General features: G+C 45.0%; 1 protein-coding gene across 1 annotated transcript; it reads right to left on the bottom strand.

Annotated features, from left to right (window-relative positions):
- Nucleotides 1–974: 974 nt before the first annotated feature.
- Nucleotides 975–13,838, bottom strand: LOC130371320 (pantothenate kinase 3-like). Its single transcript, XM_056577058.1, has 9 exons — nucleotides 13,341–13,838; nucleotides 11,793–11,939; nucleotides 11,082–11,287; nucleotides 10,389–10,578; nucleotides 9,442–9,505; nucleotides 9,182–9,358; nucleotides 8,376–8,499; nucleotides 7,493–7,618; nucleotides 975–2,561 (listed from the first exon to the last, which is right to left on the bottom strand). The coding sequence occupies exons 1-9, from the start codon at nucleotides 13,582–13,584 to the stop codon at nucleotides 2,502–2,504; spliced, it is 1,338 nt and encodes a 445-aa protein (XP_056433033.1). The 5' UTR covers nucleotides 13,585–13,838; the 3' UTR covers nucleotides 975–2,501.
- Nucleotides 13,839–14,309: the final 471 nt, after the last annotated feature.

Below are 14,309 nucleotides of genomic sequence, written 5' to 3'. Positions count from 1 at the left end.
CTATATTTGATCTAACCATCTATCTATCTATCTATCTATCTATCTATCTATCTATCTATCTATCTATCTATCTATCTATCTCTATATCTATATAGATATAGACATAGATAGATATATTTTTATATTGTAGCGATCCTGGGATTGTTAACGATTTTGTATTGCATTTGTTGTTCCCGTGTGCACTTATTGAAAGGTTTTAGCTGTCAATCTGTATGTTCAGCTAATCAAAGTGGGAAGAGGGAGGGGCTTCGCGGGGAGATAAATCAGGGGGGTTGGACTGCGCATGCGCGGGGTGGTTTCTGCCTGCAGGAAAGCTTGTCCAACAGGTTTTACTTTGTCTTTTAATTGATGTATGTTGTACTGCCAGACAGTATATAATATACTGAATTCATATATATAAATAAACACATATCGGCTATTAAACACACATATACATATATATATACATACATATGTATACACACATACATATATATAAACACGTATATATATGCATACATATATTCAGATAAACACATATATCCAAACACGCTTTAAGCGGCAAGTGATATTTGAGGGTGTGTTGATTTAAAAGAAAGAGTTCAAACCATTATTTACATTAGTTTATTTCTGAACACAAACAAGGTTTTATTAACGACATTTGCATAAACTCATTGATCATTTACATATATAATACAACATATCAAACAAGACACCATTTTAGTAATGATGGTTGCTATGATAACTCAATCAACGACACATTTCACCCTCTGCAATGGTTGTGATGGTAGTGTAGGAGATGGTCGTTTCTATGACAACGACAGGCTTCATGATGGGACTTTGAATGGTACCAAGTCAGAGGGGTCGCCATGGAGATGGGGCGGTTGCTAGGAGACAGCCCAGGGTGGTACAGGAATGTCCTGGAGTGTCATGTGATCAACTCCACATATACTGCTGCACTGGTGTGCGTTTGTTTTTGTGTGTATGGCGTAGTGTGTGTGTGTGTGTGTGTGTGTGTGTGTGTGTGTGTGTGTGTGTGTGTGTGTGTGTGTGTGTGTGTGTGTGTGTGTGTGTGTGTGTGTGTACCGTTGGCATTACGTTAGCTAGAGATAGGGGCCGTTAGCATGATGGAGGAAAGGGCTGCTGACGTGATTTTAGCTAGAGATGGTAGCTGTTAGCATATTAGCTAGAAACAGGAGCTGCAAGCATTATGTTAGCATCATGTAAGCTAGATACAGGAGCAGTTAACATTATGCAAGCTGCAGACAAGAGCAGTTAGCATGGTGTTGGCTAAATACAGCAGCTGTTAGCATGATGCTAGCTCAATATAGGAGCTGTAAGCATGATTGTATCTAGAACTAGGAGCTATTAGCATGATGTTAGCAAGGGATGTGAATGGTGTATAAGCAGAGTAGATGGGTAAGCGAGTAAGGAACACTGGGCGCAGTATGATATTTTCTTCAAATTATAACATACATTTTCTTTATAATTTAAGTATTGAACATTACAGACATGATATCTGAGGATGATCCTCATGATAGAAATGGTTCACATTTCAGGTTCAAGTAGTGATTTGATAAAAAATAATGCATATATTAAAAACAGATCTCGCTCACTTTTGTTCAATAAAGAAGCAAAGGTGCGCCTTCACCAGGACGGGGAAGAATCATAACCGAATCCAAACTAATCCTAATAAAATTCTAATCTAATCATGTTATCTAATCGCTATTTTATCTAAACCTACTCTAATCTACCCCTAATCTAATCCCTTTTGTTATCTAAAGGGTGGGTATCCGATGGTAACAACAATATTAAGTGTTAGGCTTTTCTCTCACTACTTCAACACTTGCAGATACATGACTGAATGCTGTCTCAATCTCTCGGTAATGTTAGTAAAATACAACGGGTCTAGAAAGATTTACCTTCACATCATCAACAAATACGAAGAATATGAAGCCACAAAATCCTGACTGTCGTTTTTAACAACACAGACAGGCAGACAGACAGAAAGGCAGTCAGTCAGTCAGTTAGACAGTTAGACAGACAGACAAAGATAGAGGGTTTCTTTTACAAAATATTAAAATAAGTTAATCGGAATCATGACACTTGAAGACATTAAATGGAAATTTATCATAAAATTACTTTTGTTATGTTATTTTGTAGTTAAGTTCATAACGAACTGAGTTCCGATAGTACCAGAACAGGCGACCAAACCAACCTGCTCATTAACTAGTGATGGTTTAGTTGGAACACACCGGTGGGATGATTCACCAAGCCAGCCCCCCGCAGCGAAGGGGGTCAACTGGCCCCACCCGAAGGGAGGTCTGGATCAGATGAAGAGCCGCCTGTGATTGGCCAAGCAGCAGGAAGCAGCCAGCACTAGTTAGAGATGATAGGTGGCTGGATCAATGTTGGACAGACAGATGGATAGATCTGTGATGTCTAGAGATGATGGACACATAGATGGATAGATCTATGACGCCTTGCTGGGTTACGGAGGTCACGTAGAGGTCAGTATAAAGTTAATGGTCTTCAGACGGCTTCAGTAGTTCAAGGAAGGCACCCACAGCGCCGAAATAACCCTAGAGAGGGAGACAGATACAGATCGATATTAGCTGGTACTTTGCTTTAATATAAATGCATCACATAAGAATCACGCAATATTCTACGAGACGGTGTGCTTCAATGGCACTGGCAGAACAAGGCAACTGACCAAGTATGGGAGAAACACCCTCAGTGCTACGTCGCCATCGCCCTCCCCTTCCATCACAGTCTGGTATGGCTACAGACAGAGTTCAGCTGGAAAAGCCTCCAACCTTGAGGCTCCCTATACACCTAACACTCAACCACATTAGTAACTTATACAATATATAATAACTTATTTTTTAAGCCACCTCTTTCAGCCTCTAGCCTCAGAAAGACGACAGAGGCCTTTAAAGGGGACCTATTATGCTTTTTCGACTTTTATGACCTATAAACGTTGTTATAATGATTGATAGCCATGTTTAACCATTCGCGCAGCCGACCCCGCCCACGTCCAGGAGGTACTATTTGCGGTGGGAAACAACCCGTGTTGCTGCCGTGTCGAGTCGTGTCGAGTCGAGCTACATGTGCGGTGGAAAAGCGGCATAAGTGTACTGGTGGTGGGAAGTTGTTGTGCGCCAAGAGCGGAACCACGCTGTATCGAAGGCATTAAGCACCACACAAAGTTTCTTGTATCTTGGATGTTATCTAGAAATTGATTTCCGCAAACCAAATAAATATCCCACAAAAGGACACAAAAAGCCAAGATAGCTTTGCTAAACCAATGTCATCGTAACCAAGGTAGCAGAAGTGTATGGACCCACTTCTCTGTTTTTGCTGGTCAATAGTGTTTTGTGCTACAGTTTATTGTGAATCCGCAAATTATTTCCATGAGGGATGAGATGCTCAGGTACAGCTCATCCGTGGATCTTCTGGCTATCTCGGTCAAGGAGCTTTGGCCCTTGGCCGAACAGTGAGGCAGAGGTAGAGGAATGCGCCGTTGTGCTTCAAATAGAGAGGACTTTATGCGCCTATGCTGGGAATACTCATCGCAAATCCTGCACACTGTGCAACAAAATTGACAAATTGTAGCATCTTATCAGGACAAATAGAGACCATTCTCCCTCTTCTGTTGTTGTGTTTCACGGAGTGTGAGATGGGGCATCCAAACCAAATTCCTCTCGAGCACTGCCCAGCTTTCGGCTCCTACACGCAAACCGGAACTTTGTTTCAAAACAAAGGACTTACGGTTGGTGTTCGAATGAAGGCTGGCTGGTGCAAAACGTTTAAAACTGACAGGTTCTCCAGGTTCTCCAAACCTGTCCGCCCTTTGACACTCTCTGGGAATTCTCTTCCTTTCTATTGGCTGGCGTTGACATCCCCCTCCCCCTAGAGGCTGACACGCACAAGGCTCCAAGGTAACTTTCTTTCAAGGTGGTCAAGGAGCGGGGGGGTCTCCGTTTCAATTCCATTCAAAAAGCCTTATGGCACGACCATTGTTGTAACAGTATTACTGATGCATTATTGATCTTTATTTTTTACACCTGATGGAAGTAGGTTTTCTCTCCCTACGAGAGTTTTCTACTTTGTTAATGCATAATAATTAAAAAAAATATATATATATATTCTTTTTAATATACATTGGTAGTCAAGGCGGGGCCCTATTGTCGTTAAGGCGGCCACTGTCACGTTAAAATTGTACCGGGGGCGAAAATTGTACCGGCCTACGTCATCGTTTGTTTACATCCTGACAACCTGCCCGGCAACAGACGACGCGATGCAGAAAAAATGTTTCCAAACGACGAAATAAGATAATACAGATAGCGGATCGCTATCTGTATTATGATAGATAGCGATAACACTTGTTTTTAATTTATATTTGTATTATATTTGTATTGTATTTAATTGTTTAATCGAAACAATAAAAAAAATTGCCCGCGAAACGGGCGATCGCGTCAAATGACAAATGTTTTGCCCGCGAAACGGGCGATCGCGTCAAATGACGTAGGAGGGTTCTTGAAACATAATACAGATAACGGATCGCTAGAAAACACTTGTTTTTACTTTAATTTATATTTGTATTGTATTGAATTGTTTAATCGAATTTAGCTAGTAAACTGAGTGTTTTAAGCAGGTTTCATAGTCTAGAATGTTCAAGAACCTTCCTACGTGATTTGACGCGTCATTTGACGCGATCGCCCGTTTCGCGGGCAATTTTCTTTATTGTTTCGATTAAACAATTAAATACAATACAAATATAAAGTAAAAACAAGTGTTATCGCTATCTATCATAATTCAGATAGCGATCCGCTATCTGTATTATGTTATTTCGTCGTTTGGAAACATGTTTTCTGCATCGCGTCGTCTGTTGCAGGGCAGGTTGTCAGGTTGTCAGGATGTAAACAAACAATGACGTAGGCCGGTACAATTTTCGCCCCCGGTACAATTTTAACGTGACACCGCCTTAACAACACAGTACTGGGGGAAACACTGGTTAATTAAACGCCTGACCTTGGATCACTGTTAAGTCACCATCAGCCGAAGCTTCTCACACACTCCCCTGGGCTATCTGACACTCTGCACTCACTCTTATCCTCGTGATCCCAGTAGGCAGGCAGAGACCAAACCTCTATAGACCTGTCGTGCGCAGATCTAAGAATTTGAGCAGCGAAGAAGCAGTAGAGGTCCTGCGTGACGGCCTTCATAACACAGGCTGGGATCTTTGAAGCCTGGATCAACACAAAGAGGCTGTGACTTCATCCATCAGCCTATGTGAGGACAGCTGTCTTGCAACACACAGGTCTTGTGTGTCAACAATCAAGATGGTCAAGTTCTACAGGGCCATTGATGAGTCCATCCTATCGTGTATCACCGTATGCCTGGCTACATGATACGACCCCAACCCATTTAGTAGCCTCCAGCCCTGTCTTTGCCTTCCACAGCGTAAATAATGAATAATCAATAATGACTTAGTGTGTATATATTGTTAATTAATAGTGTCAATTCTCCCGGTAACATTAGTTTTTTAATATTTTGCTTGATAGTGTGTTGCTTCATGTCTTTATTGCACCATCCTCTCCAAATCACTTCCTTGTATGTACAAATAATATTATAAATAATTTCACAGGCACTTTTACACCCCTTGTTATGGTTCTAATAAATGTCAGTGATATGCATAATGATGGGGCAATTTTAAATGGCTATCACAATGGTTTCATTGTGGTTTTGATGTTTCCAATAAGCTCGTTTTTGTGCTTGTTAAGGTAGCTTTGGGTAAGGGCTACACGAAGGGGAAGAGTTAGATAAAGGGTTTGGTAAAGGGTTATGTCTAGGACAAGGGCAGAAGATAGACGGTACCTTGTGTTCATGGAAGAGGGTTTGAGTTAGGTTGAGGGTTACTGTAAGAATAAGGGGAATGTAGGCGGTTGGGTGGATTATTGCTGGTTTAAGCAGCCTCACCTGGCCGATTCGGTTTGGACTGGGTGCACACCTGTTGCAAAGGTTTGATAATTAACATGACGGGGGGGGGGGGGGGGGGGCTCTTGCCTTCCAGGAGATCTCCCGGGTGTGTGATGAGATGGCTGGTTTAACCTGTGCACACTGATTACTCCATGTGCAACAGGTGTACAGCCGCACCAAGCCCCAGAGTCCAATCAGAGTGAACCAGAGGAGGCTGCTTCAACAAGCCATCAACCACCCTCCCCTTCAGCTACCCCCACAGGGCAGGTCCACACTCCCCTTCAGCTACCCCCACAGGGCAGGTCCACACTCCCCTTCAGCTACCCCCACAGGGCAGGTCCACCCTCCCCTTCAGCTACCCCCACAGGGCAGGTCCTCACTCCCCTTCAGCTACCCCCACGGGGCAGGTGAAGGGTTTACATCATTCTTCCCTCGACTTTTCAGCCTACCACTCTAGGGAGATGGCGGGCTTTCTTGGAAAGGTGTAGATGAGGCACTGGCAGGCTAAAATTAGGTTATCTTTTACTCGTAGACCGTGAATGTAAATGAGCATATGGGCCTTAAGTCTTGACGGCATTGGGAACCATGATTTATCACTGGAATTCGCAAATCGCTATAAACGGCACCGAAATCTACCGATAATCTGTCCTGAAAAATATGCAGCAGCAACGGCTTTGGTTTGTAAAATCGAGAATAGATCCGCAGTATATATTTGGGAAAATACAGTAATTAGAGAGAGTCAGTTGGATAGAGCTGAACTTGATAACCCTGGTGCCTATCCTTCATTCAATGTTATAAAAGAGGATCTGTAACTCATTGGACATGTAATGGTTATGTTGTGTATGGAGTATGGCAAGGATAAATAAGCTATTACTCTGCCCAGGGTTTTCCAGCCAGTCACCTTTTATCTTAGAATGTTTGCCAGAGAGAAATCGCTAAACTACCTTTCATTTTTCTTTTCTTTTTTACCCTAACTTCAATGACGTCGACCTCATCCCCTTCCATTGATATTTGCTCACTGTGTCAATTGTTTACTTGGTCGAATCGAGTCCTGGGCCAATAGAGATTTATTCAATTTCTTACTTTATTGTATGTCTACCGATTTGTTCTGCCTACCTTGGCACTATTCTGACTTATTTTGCACTATTTAGAAATGATTAATTGTAAATATTACTTATTCTATTTAACTTTACCTAATTTGATCCTTTTCTACTTATTGCACCGTGGGTCAGAGAAAAACGCTATTTCGATCCCTCTATTTGTCTTGCACATATTCTGGAATTGACAATGATCTTCGAACTTTTTTTGCGGTGCAGATTATTAACCACAACGGTATGAGCAGGACTCCCTGTAAATGGACAATGTGTAAACTCCACGGTGTCCCTTTAACTTGATGGTTAGTGTTAGGTTAAGGGTAGGAAAGGTACGGGTGAGGGTGTGTTCCAGTAGTACGTGGTGAAGGACAGGGTTAGGTTCGGGCTCTAACTTAGGCTTGAGGTTAGCGGCGGGGTTAGGGGTAAGGGTTTTGTACCTCGTGCTCCAGGAACAGCGCTCGGAGTTGTCCGTTGGACCAGAAATCCATGGCATAGGACAGCAGCTTGGTGGACACCGTGTTGATCCTCAGGAAGTTTCCAACAAACACCACACGTTCGATTTTCTGGATAAAACAGCCACAAATAGAAATGATTAGCGGCCAAATAATGTCAATCGAAACATTTGTTTATGTAATATATACGTATCTCTGGATATGTCTCTCGAAATGTTTAAATTAAATCAAAAACTGTAACTGGGTATTGCTTTTTCATATCGTGTCCAATCAGTTCAATTTGCCACAGTTGGAATCCAATCAAGTTCCAGAGACATCTCAAGCCTCCTCACAGCCAATAGGACGAGTGAGTATGTGAGTATGTGAGTGAGTGAGTGAGTGAGTGAGTGAGTGAGTGAGTGAGTGAGTGAGTGAGTGAGTGAGTGAGTGAGTGAGTGAGTGAGTGAGTGAGTGAGTGAGTGAGTGAGTGAGTGAGTGAGTGAGTGAGTGAGTGAGTGAGTGAGTGAGTGAGTGAGTGAGTGAGTGAGTGAGTGAGTGAGTGAGTGAGTGAGTGAGTGAGTGAGTGAGTGAGTGAGTGAGTGAGTGAGTGAGTGAGTGAGTGAGTGAGTGAGTGAGTGAGTGAGTGAGTGAGTGAGTGAGTGAGTGAGTGAGTGAGTGAGTGAGTGAGTGAGTGAGTGAGTGAGTGAGTGAGTGAGTGAGTGAGTGAGTGAGTGAGTGAGTGAGTGAGTGAGTGAGTGAGTGAGTGAGTGAGTGAGTGAGTGAGTGAGTGAGTGAGTGAGTGAGTGAGTGAGTGAGTGAGTGAGTGAGTGAGTGAGTGAGTGAGTGAGTGAGTGAGTGAGTGAGTGAGTGAGTGAGTGAGTGTTTGTACCTCGTTGACTGCACACATGCGTGCAATAGATCCTATGTTGTTGGTGATGGTGACCAACGTCGCTCTGGCCAGGTCCTCTTTACTGACGCTTTCCCTCTTCTCCTTGCACATCATGTGACCAAAACTGCAACATGACATCAATAAACTTCAACACATGACATAATTATACCACAACACATGACATCCTCAAACTACAACACATTCGATTCATGCTCAGCTAGACCGCCAGTTTGTGAAGCCCACGTAGAAGCGACTAACATGTGGTTCCTCTAACTATAGGTTGTTTTATTTCAAAAGAAAGATGTGATTTAATTCCTGCAACACAAAGCCATCACATTTTGTCCTCATTCGGTGAGGCGCTTAGTGGCTAGCTCATCTCCATGTTATGCATTGAGAAGACCTATTTCACCGTGTTGTCTAATGAAATAGGAATTAAATAGAAATTGAACCAAAACCCTTTCACACTTTTGCATGAGGTATCTGTCTTATATGACCATCAATGTGAGATCAGAAGCATTTTGTCTGTTCGTAAAATTGCGATGTAGAGAAAACGGAGTACAAAGCCTCCACAAAACACTACAGTATTGTTCCATTATTTTCCGAATGCAGGTGACAGTCTTTTCGTGACGCAGAGGTGTCTGCCTCGACAATTGTACACCGTCAAAACCGTTCAACCAATGGGTGCCGTCACAGATGCTACGTCAACCTTTTACATGACACAGATGCTACGTCCATGTGTGTGTGTGCGTGCGTGCGTGCGTGCGTGTGTGCGCGTGCGTGTGCGCGTGCGTGCGTGCGTGTCTGACCTGGAGGCGACGGCGGCTCCCTGCAGGCCGAAGCGCTCGTAGTCCCCTCCGTAGATGTCTCGTACCAGTTTGTCGGCGTTGGTGGAGTCCCCTTTAGCCGCCATCTCCAGCGCCTCCTCGAAGCTCTGGCAGCCAGTCAGCAGAGAGCACAGCCCCAGGAAGGTCCCGCCCCCTAGACTACACACACATCCAATCAGAACACAGCCCGGGAAACTCCCCGCGCCCTAGCTCAGCCAATCAGCAGAGAGTATAGGTCATACCTGGTCCCCGTAACTCGTTTGTAGTGGTCCTTAGAGTAAACAGCAAGGATGGACACCCCGGAACCTGAACAACAAGCAGTCACGTTTACAAGTTAGTAGTGTAGGCTGTAGTTAGGGGTTAGTAGTGTAGACTGTAGTTAAGGGTTAATAGTGTAGGCTGTAGTAAAGGGTTAGTAGTGCAGGCTGTAGTAAAGGGTTAGTAGTGTAGACTCTAGTTAAGGGTTAGTAGTGTAGACTGTAGTAAAGGGTTAGTAGTGTAGACTGTAGTAAAGGGTTAGTAGTGGAGACTAGTAAAGGGTTAGTACTAGTGTACTGTAGTAAAGGGTTAGTAGTGTAGTCTGTAGTTAAGTTTAGGGTTAGGAGTGTATAATATAGTAAGGGTTAGCAGTGTAGGCTGTAGTAAAGGGTTAGTAGTGTAGGCTGTAGTAAAGGGTTAGTAGTGTAGGCTGTAGTAAAGGGTTAGTAGTGTAGGCTGTAGGAAAGGGTTAGTAGTGAAGGCTGCAGTAAAGGGTTAGTAGTGTAGGCTGTAGGAAAGGGTTAGTAGTGAAGGCTGCAGTAAAGGGTTAGTAGTGGAGACTGTAGTAAAGGGTTAGTAGTGTACACTATAGTAAGGGTTAGTAGTGTAGGCTGTAGTACAGGGTTAGTAGTGTGGGCAGTAGTAAAGGGTTAGTAGTGTAGGCTGTAGTAAAGGGTTAGTAGTGTAGGCTGTAGTAAAGGGTTAGTAGTGTGGGCTGTAGTAAAGGGTTAGTAGTGTAGGCTGTAGTAAAGGGTTAGTAGTGTGGGCTGTAGTAAAGGGTTAGTAGTGAGGGCTGTAGTAAAGGGTTAGTAGTGTGGGCTGTAGTAAAGGGTTAGTAGTGTAGGCTGTAGTAAAGGGTTAGTAGTGTAGGCTGTAGTACAGGGTTAGTAGTGTGGGCTGTAGTAAAGGGTTAGTAGTGCGGGGGTAGTACCGATGTTAACCAGCAGCATGGGGAAGGGGTTGTCCAGGCTACAGCTGTGCTTGGTGCTGTGGTCCGGGTCTGAGGGGTTTTGGAAGTAGAAGCACTCGGGGAGACCGTTGAAGCCCACGCTGTCCACGTAGAGAAGCCCCCGGATCAGACAGTCCAGCTCATCTAGCTTACAGAGCTCCAGACCTGCCATCTGCACACAGACAGGTAGTCAGAGAGACAGTCACGCTCATCTAGCTTAAACAACTTTAGACCTGCCATCTGCACACAGACAGGTAGTCAGAGAGACGGGTAATCAGAGAGACAGACACCGACAGATGAGGAGACAGGTAGTCAGAGAGGCCGGTAGACTTAGAGACGAGTAGATAGATAGACAGGTAGTCAGAGAGACAGTCCAGGTCATCTAGCTTAAACGACTTTAGACCTGCCATCACAGGTGGTCAGAGAGACGGGTAATCAGAGAGACAGACACAGACAGATGAGGAGACAGGTAGTCAGAGAGACGGGTAATCAGAGAGACAGACACAGACAGATGAGGAGACAGGTAGTCAGACCTGTCAGGGAGGTAGTCTGAAAGATGGGTAGAATGACAGACGAGTGCACAGACAGAGAGACAGACAGGTAGTCAGAGAGGGGTAGACGGGTAGGGGAGACGGACGGACAGATAGTCAGAAGAACAGGGAGGGAGGTACTCACCGTTGCAAAGTCCTGTTCGAACTTGAAGGCCCCGCCCCCAGTGGCACACAGGGAGGTGTGCAGGGAGGAGAAGTTCTTGTCCTGTCCCATCTGGATGAACCCCAGCATGTCCTGAGTGGGGAAGCGGATGAAGTGGAGGTTTCCTGTCCGCCCACATATGGTCAGCTTCCGGAGCTCCAGGTGCACGTCCCTGATGCCCGAGTCGCCTAGGAGACCAAACATTACAAGGAGGCGTGTCTATGAGACTGTTATGGGCTGACCACCTGTCTGTCATATATATATATACACAAACTGTTTTATGAGAGGGATTAGCAGAATGAAATGGAATAATGGAGCAGCTTGGCCTGGGTCTTTGGGCCGTCCCCTCGGCCTCGCTCTCTTTCTTTAGGGGGTCCAGCGCTCTTTATACCCCTCTGGGCCCCTTCATGACCGTCAGAGGACTCATATCACTTGGCAGTACACACATCTCTCTCTCTCTCTCCCTCTCTGCCTCCCTCCCTCCCTCCCTCCCTCTCTCTCTCTCCCTCTCCCTCTCCCTCTCTCTCTCCCTCTTTCCCTCTCTCTCTCTCTCTCCCTCTCCCTCTCTCTCTCCCTCTCTCCCTCTCTGCCTCCCTCCCTCCCTCCCTCCCTCTCTGCCTCCCTCTCTCTCTCCCTCTCTCTCTCTCCCTCTCTCTCCCTCCCTCCCCCTCCCTCCATATATACATTTCTTACCGTAGGCTACATTGGAGGTCAGGTACTTCCGGATGGACTTCAGGTTGTCCACTTCCTCCTGTTCTTCTTCAGCAGTGACGTCGACCGGCTCAAAGTAGACCAGCTTCACCAGAGTTCCTCCGATGTCCATCCCGAACCACGGGAACGCTGGGAAGAAGGGAAAAGAGGAACAGAGGTAAATAATGCACGTCAAATTATACTTAGGCACAGTGCTACAGGGGTCAGGCCCTGCTGCCTCAAGGCGAGAAGGTCCTGGGTTCGAAGACCCTCCGCCTCTCCCTTTGGAGTCTGTACGTTCGCCCCATCGCCCCATGTTCCTGTGGTTCTCCTCCGGTTGCTTCGGCTTCCTCTCACACCGATAGAAACACTGAGGGATAATACTCCGTGGACCGGGAGTTGGTTCTAGAGCGCCTCCCTGTGGCGGCCCTGCCCCACTGTTCCACGCAGGGACGGGTCAAACGCAGAGATCTCATTCGTTGTGCGAGTACTTGTAGTTTACCGAGAGTACTTACACGTATTACACCGCATGTTGTACAACAAATATCGATTCTCGAAGCGGGTTGAGCCAGAGGTCACCGACTCGCTCCGCTCCCTGGATCACTGCCCTGCGTGTTCTTAGGAATGCAGAGGTTTTATTGTAGCTGTTGTGTTTTGCACATTCTCAGCTTATTGAGTCCGATGTGCCCTGAGACTTGAGTCCAGCAGGGTAACGTTTGCTCAGCTCCACCTTTGCCCGTAAGGCGATAAGGTGCTCTGTGTTGCAGTGGGAGATGTGCACGGGGCCCACTCTGATTGGTACATTGTCGGATGTTTTCAGGGCACGAAAATAAGACAACGCCTAGAAGGCTCCCCTTACGATCACAGAACCAGTATAACAACATAATTATCGTCGGGGAACTATACTGTTGTTGTTGATCTATGTTGTGCAGTTGCTTATTTGCACGACAGTGCAAATAAGGCAACGCCTAGAAGGCTCCCCTTACGATCACAGAACCAGTATAACAACATAACTATCGTTGGGGAACTATACTGTTGTAGTTGATCTATGTTGTGCAGTTGGTCCCGCTCCCCCTACTGCTGATTGGCTGTTTGCTCCGTCAGCAGACAGCTGACGTCTCTCAGCCAGCAAATGGGAAGCTTAACAAGGATCCATACAACACACAGAGACAGAGGGCGCGAGAGAGAGAGAGAGAGAGAGAGAGAGAGAGAGAGAGAGAGAGAGAGAGAGAGAGAGAGAGAGAGAGAGAGAGAGAGAGAGAGAGAGAGAACAGATGACATATCTGTCAATGATCGGCTGAGTGATAAAGGTGTCCTGGAATGTGCACTCTGACACAGAGAACATTACTTCATTCTGTGCCGGCGACAAAAAAACCCGCAATAAATCAAATGTGATCCTATTTATAAAATAAAGATACATATACACACACAACATACTATTTATGTTATTTTTGTATATATTTATGTATGCATGTACACACAATCATTAAATATATATAAATTAACAAGACCAATACAGCTATATTGCATTTATATAAATAATAAACTTACGTGGTCTGTTCTTCCTGCAGGAGTCTGTCCTCCGCCGGACTCTGCTCAGTTTCGGCTCCTCCTCATCAAAACATTCGCTGCTGCTTCGGCTTCCACCGGCGCCGCTAGAGCCCGAGTCCCCGGTGCCGCAGCCCGAGTCCACGGTGCCGCAGCCCGTGTCCACGGTAGAACCGTTAACATCCCCGGGTTGAGGGACATGGTGACACGGTCTCTTCTGTTCGGGGGACCGTCCGTTGTCGGCCATGTCTCAACGCAGGCCCGGAGAACCGGAACAATAAGGAGCGTTCCCAACAGGCTCGTTCCCGACAAACCTGATGCTGAATTTTACGTGACCGTTTTTTACACAATCGCTAACGACAAGTAATAAACGCTGCAGTCAGCGCGACCATAGCTTGTGTGTAATTTACATAGATAAAATACATAATTATTTATATATACACCCCCCAACCTCCCAAGCCCCCCTCTCTTAGACGGCTTCCTACTTCCTGCCACTCGCTGACGTCACGGGCACCTGCTTCTCAGCGCTTCTTCCCCCGAAAAAACGCGCAGTAATCTGGCATTAATTCATACTTTAGTCTTTCTCGAAGAACGCTATTATTATTATTAACTATCAAACCATGTATAGAAATATAGTAATCAATCCATAAAAACGGATGCTTATGGTTTGAATTGTATACATTATTTGTGGCATGGGGTTTTAACTTATATGGTCGGTATTTCATATTAATAATAATAATAATAAATTGCATTTGTAGAGCAGGGTTAGGGTTGAAAATCTCAAAGTGCTACAGAGTTTAAGAGAGAAAAAAAGGGTTGTTAAAACATATAATACATATAGGCCTACAGTAAAAGAGAAATTAGCAAAAGGCTTTTTTAAAAAGATAAGTCTTAAGGTTTCTTTTAAAAACAGTTGTATTCTGTGGCTACATATTGGCGGTGGGTAACTTTAGTTAAACTGTAACCTAACAC

Source organism: Gadus chalcogrammus, chromosome 18 (assembly GCF_026213295.1).
Source record: "Gadus chalcogrammus isolate NIFS_2021 chromosome 18, NIFS_Gcha_1.0, whole genome shotgun sequence".
In the NCBI taxonomy this organism is placed as follows: Eukaryota; Metazoa; Chordata; class Actinopteri; order Gadiformes; family Gadidae; genus Gadus; species Gadus chalcogrammus.
The sequence above is the reverse complement of the archived record's forward strand: the minus strand, read 5'-3'. Positions and strand labels throughout refer to the sequence as shown.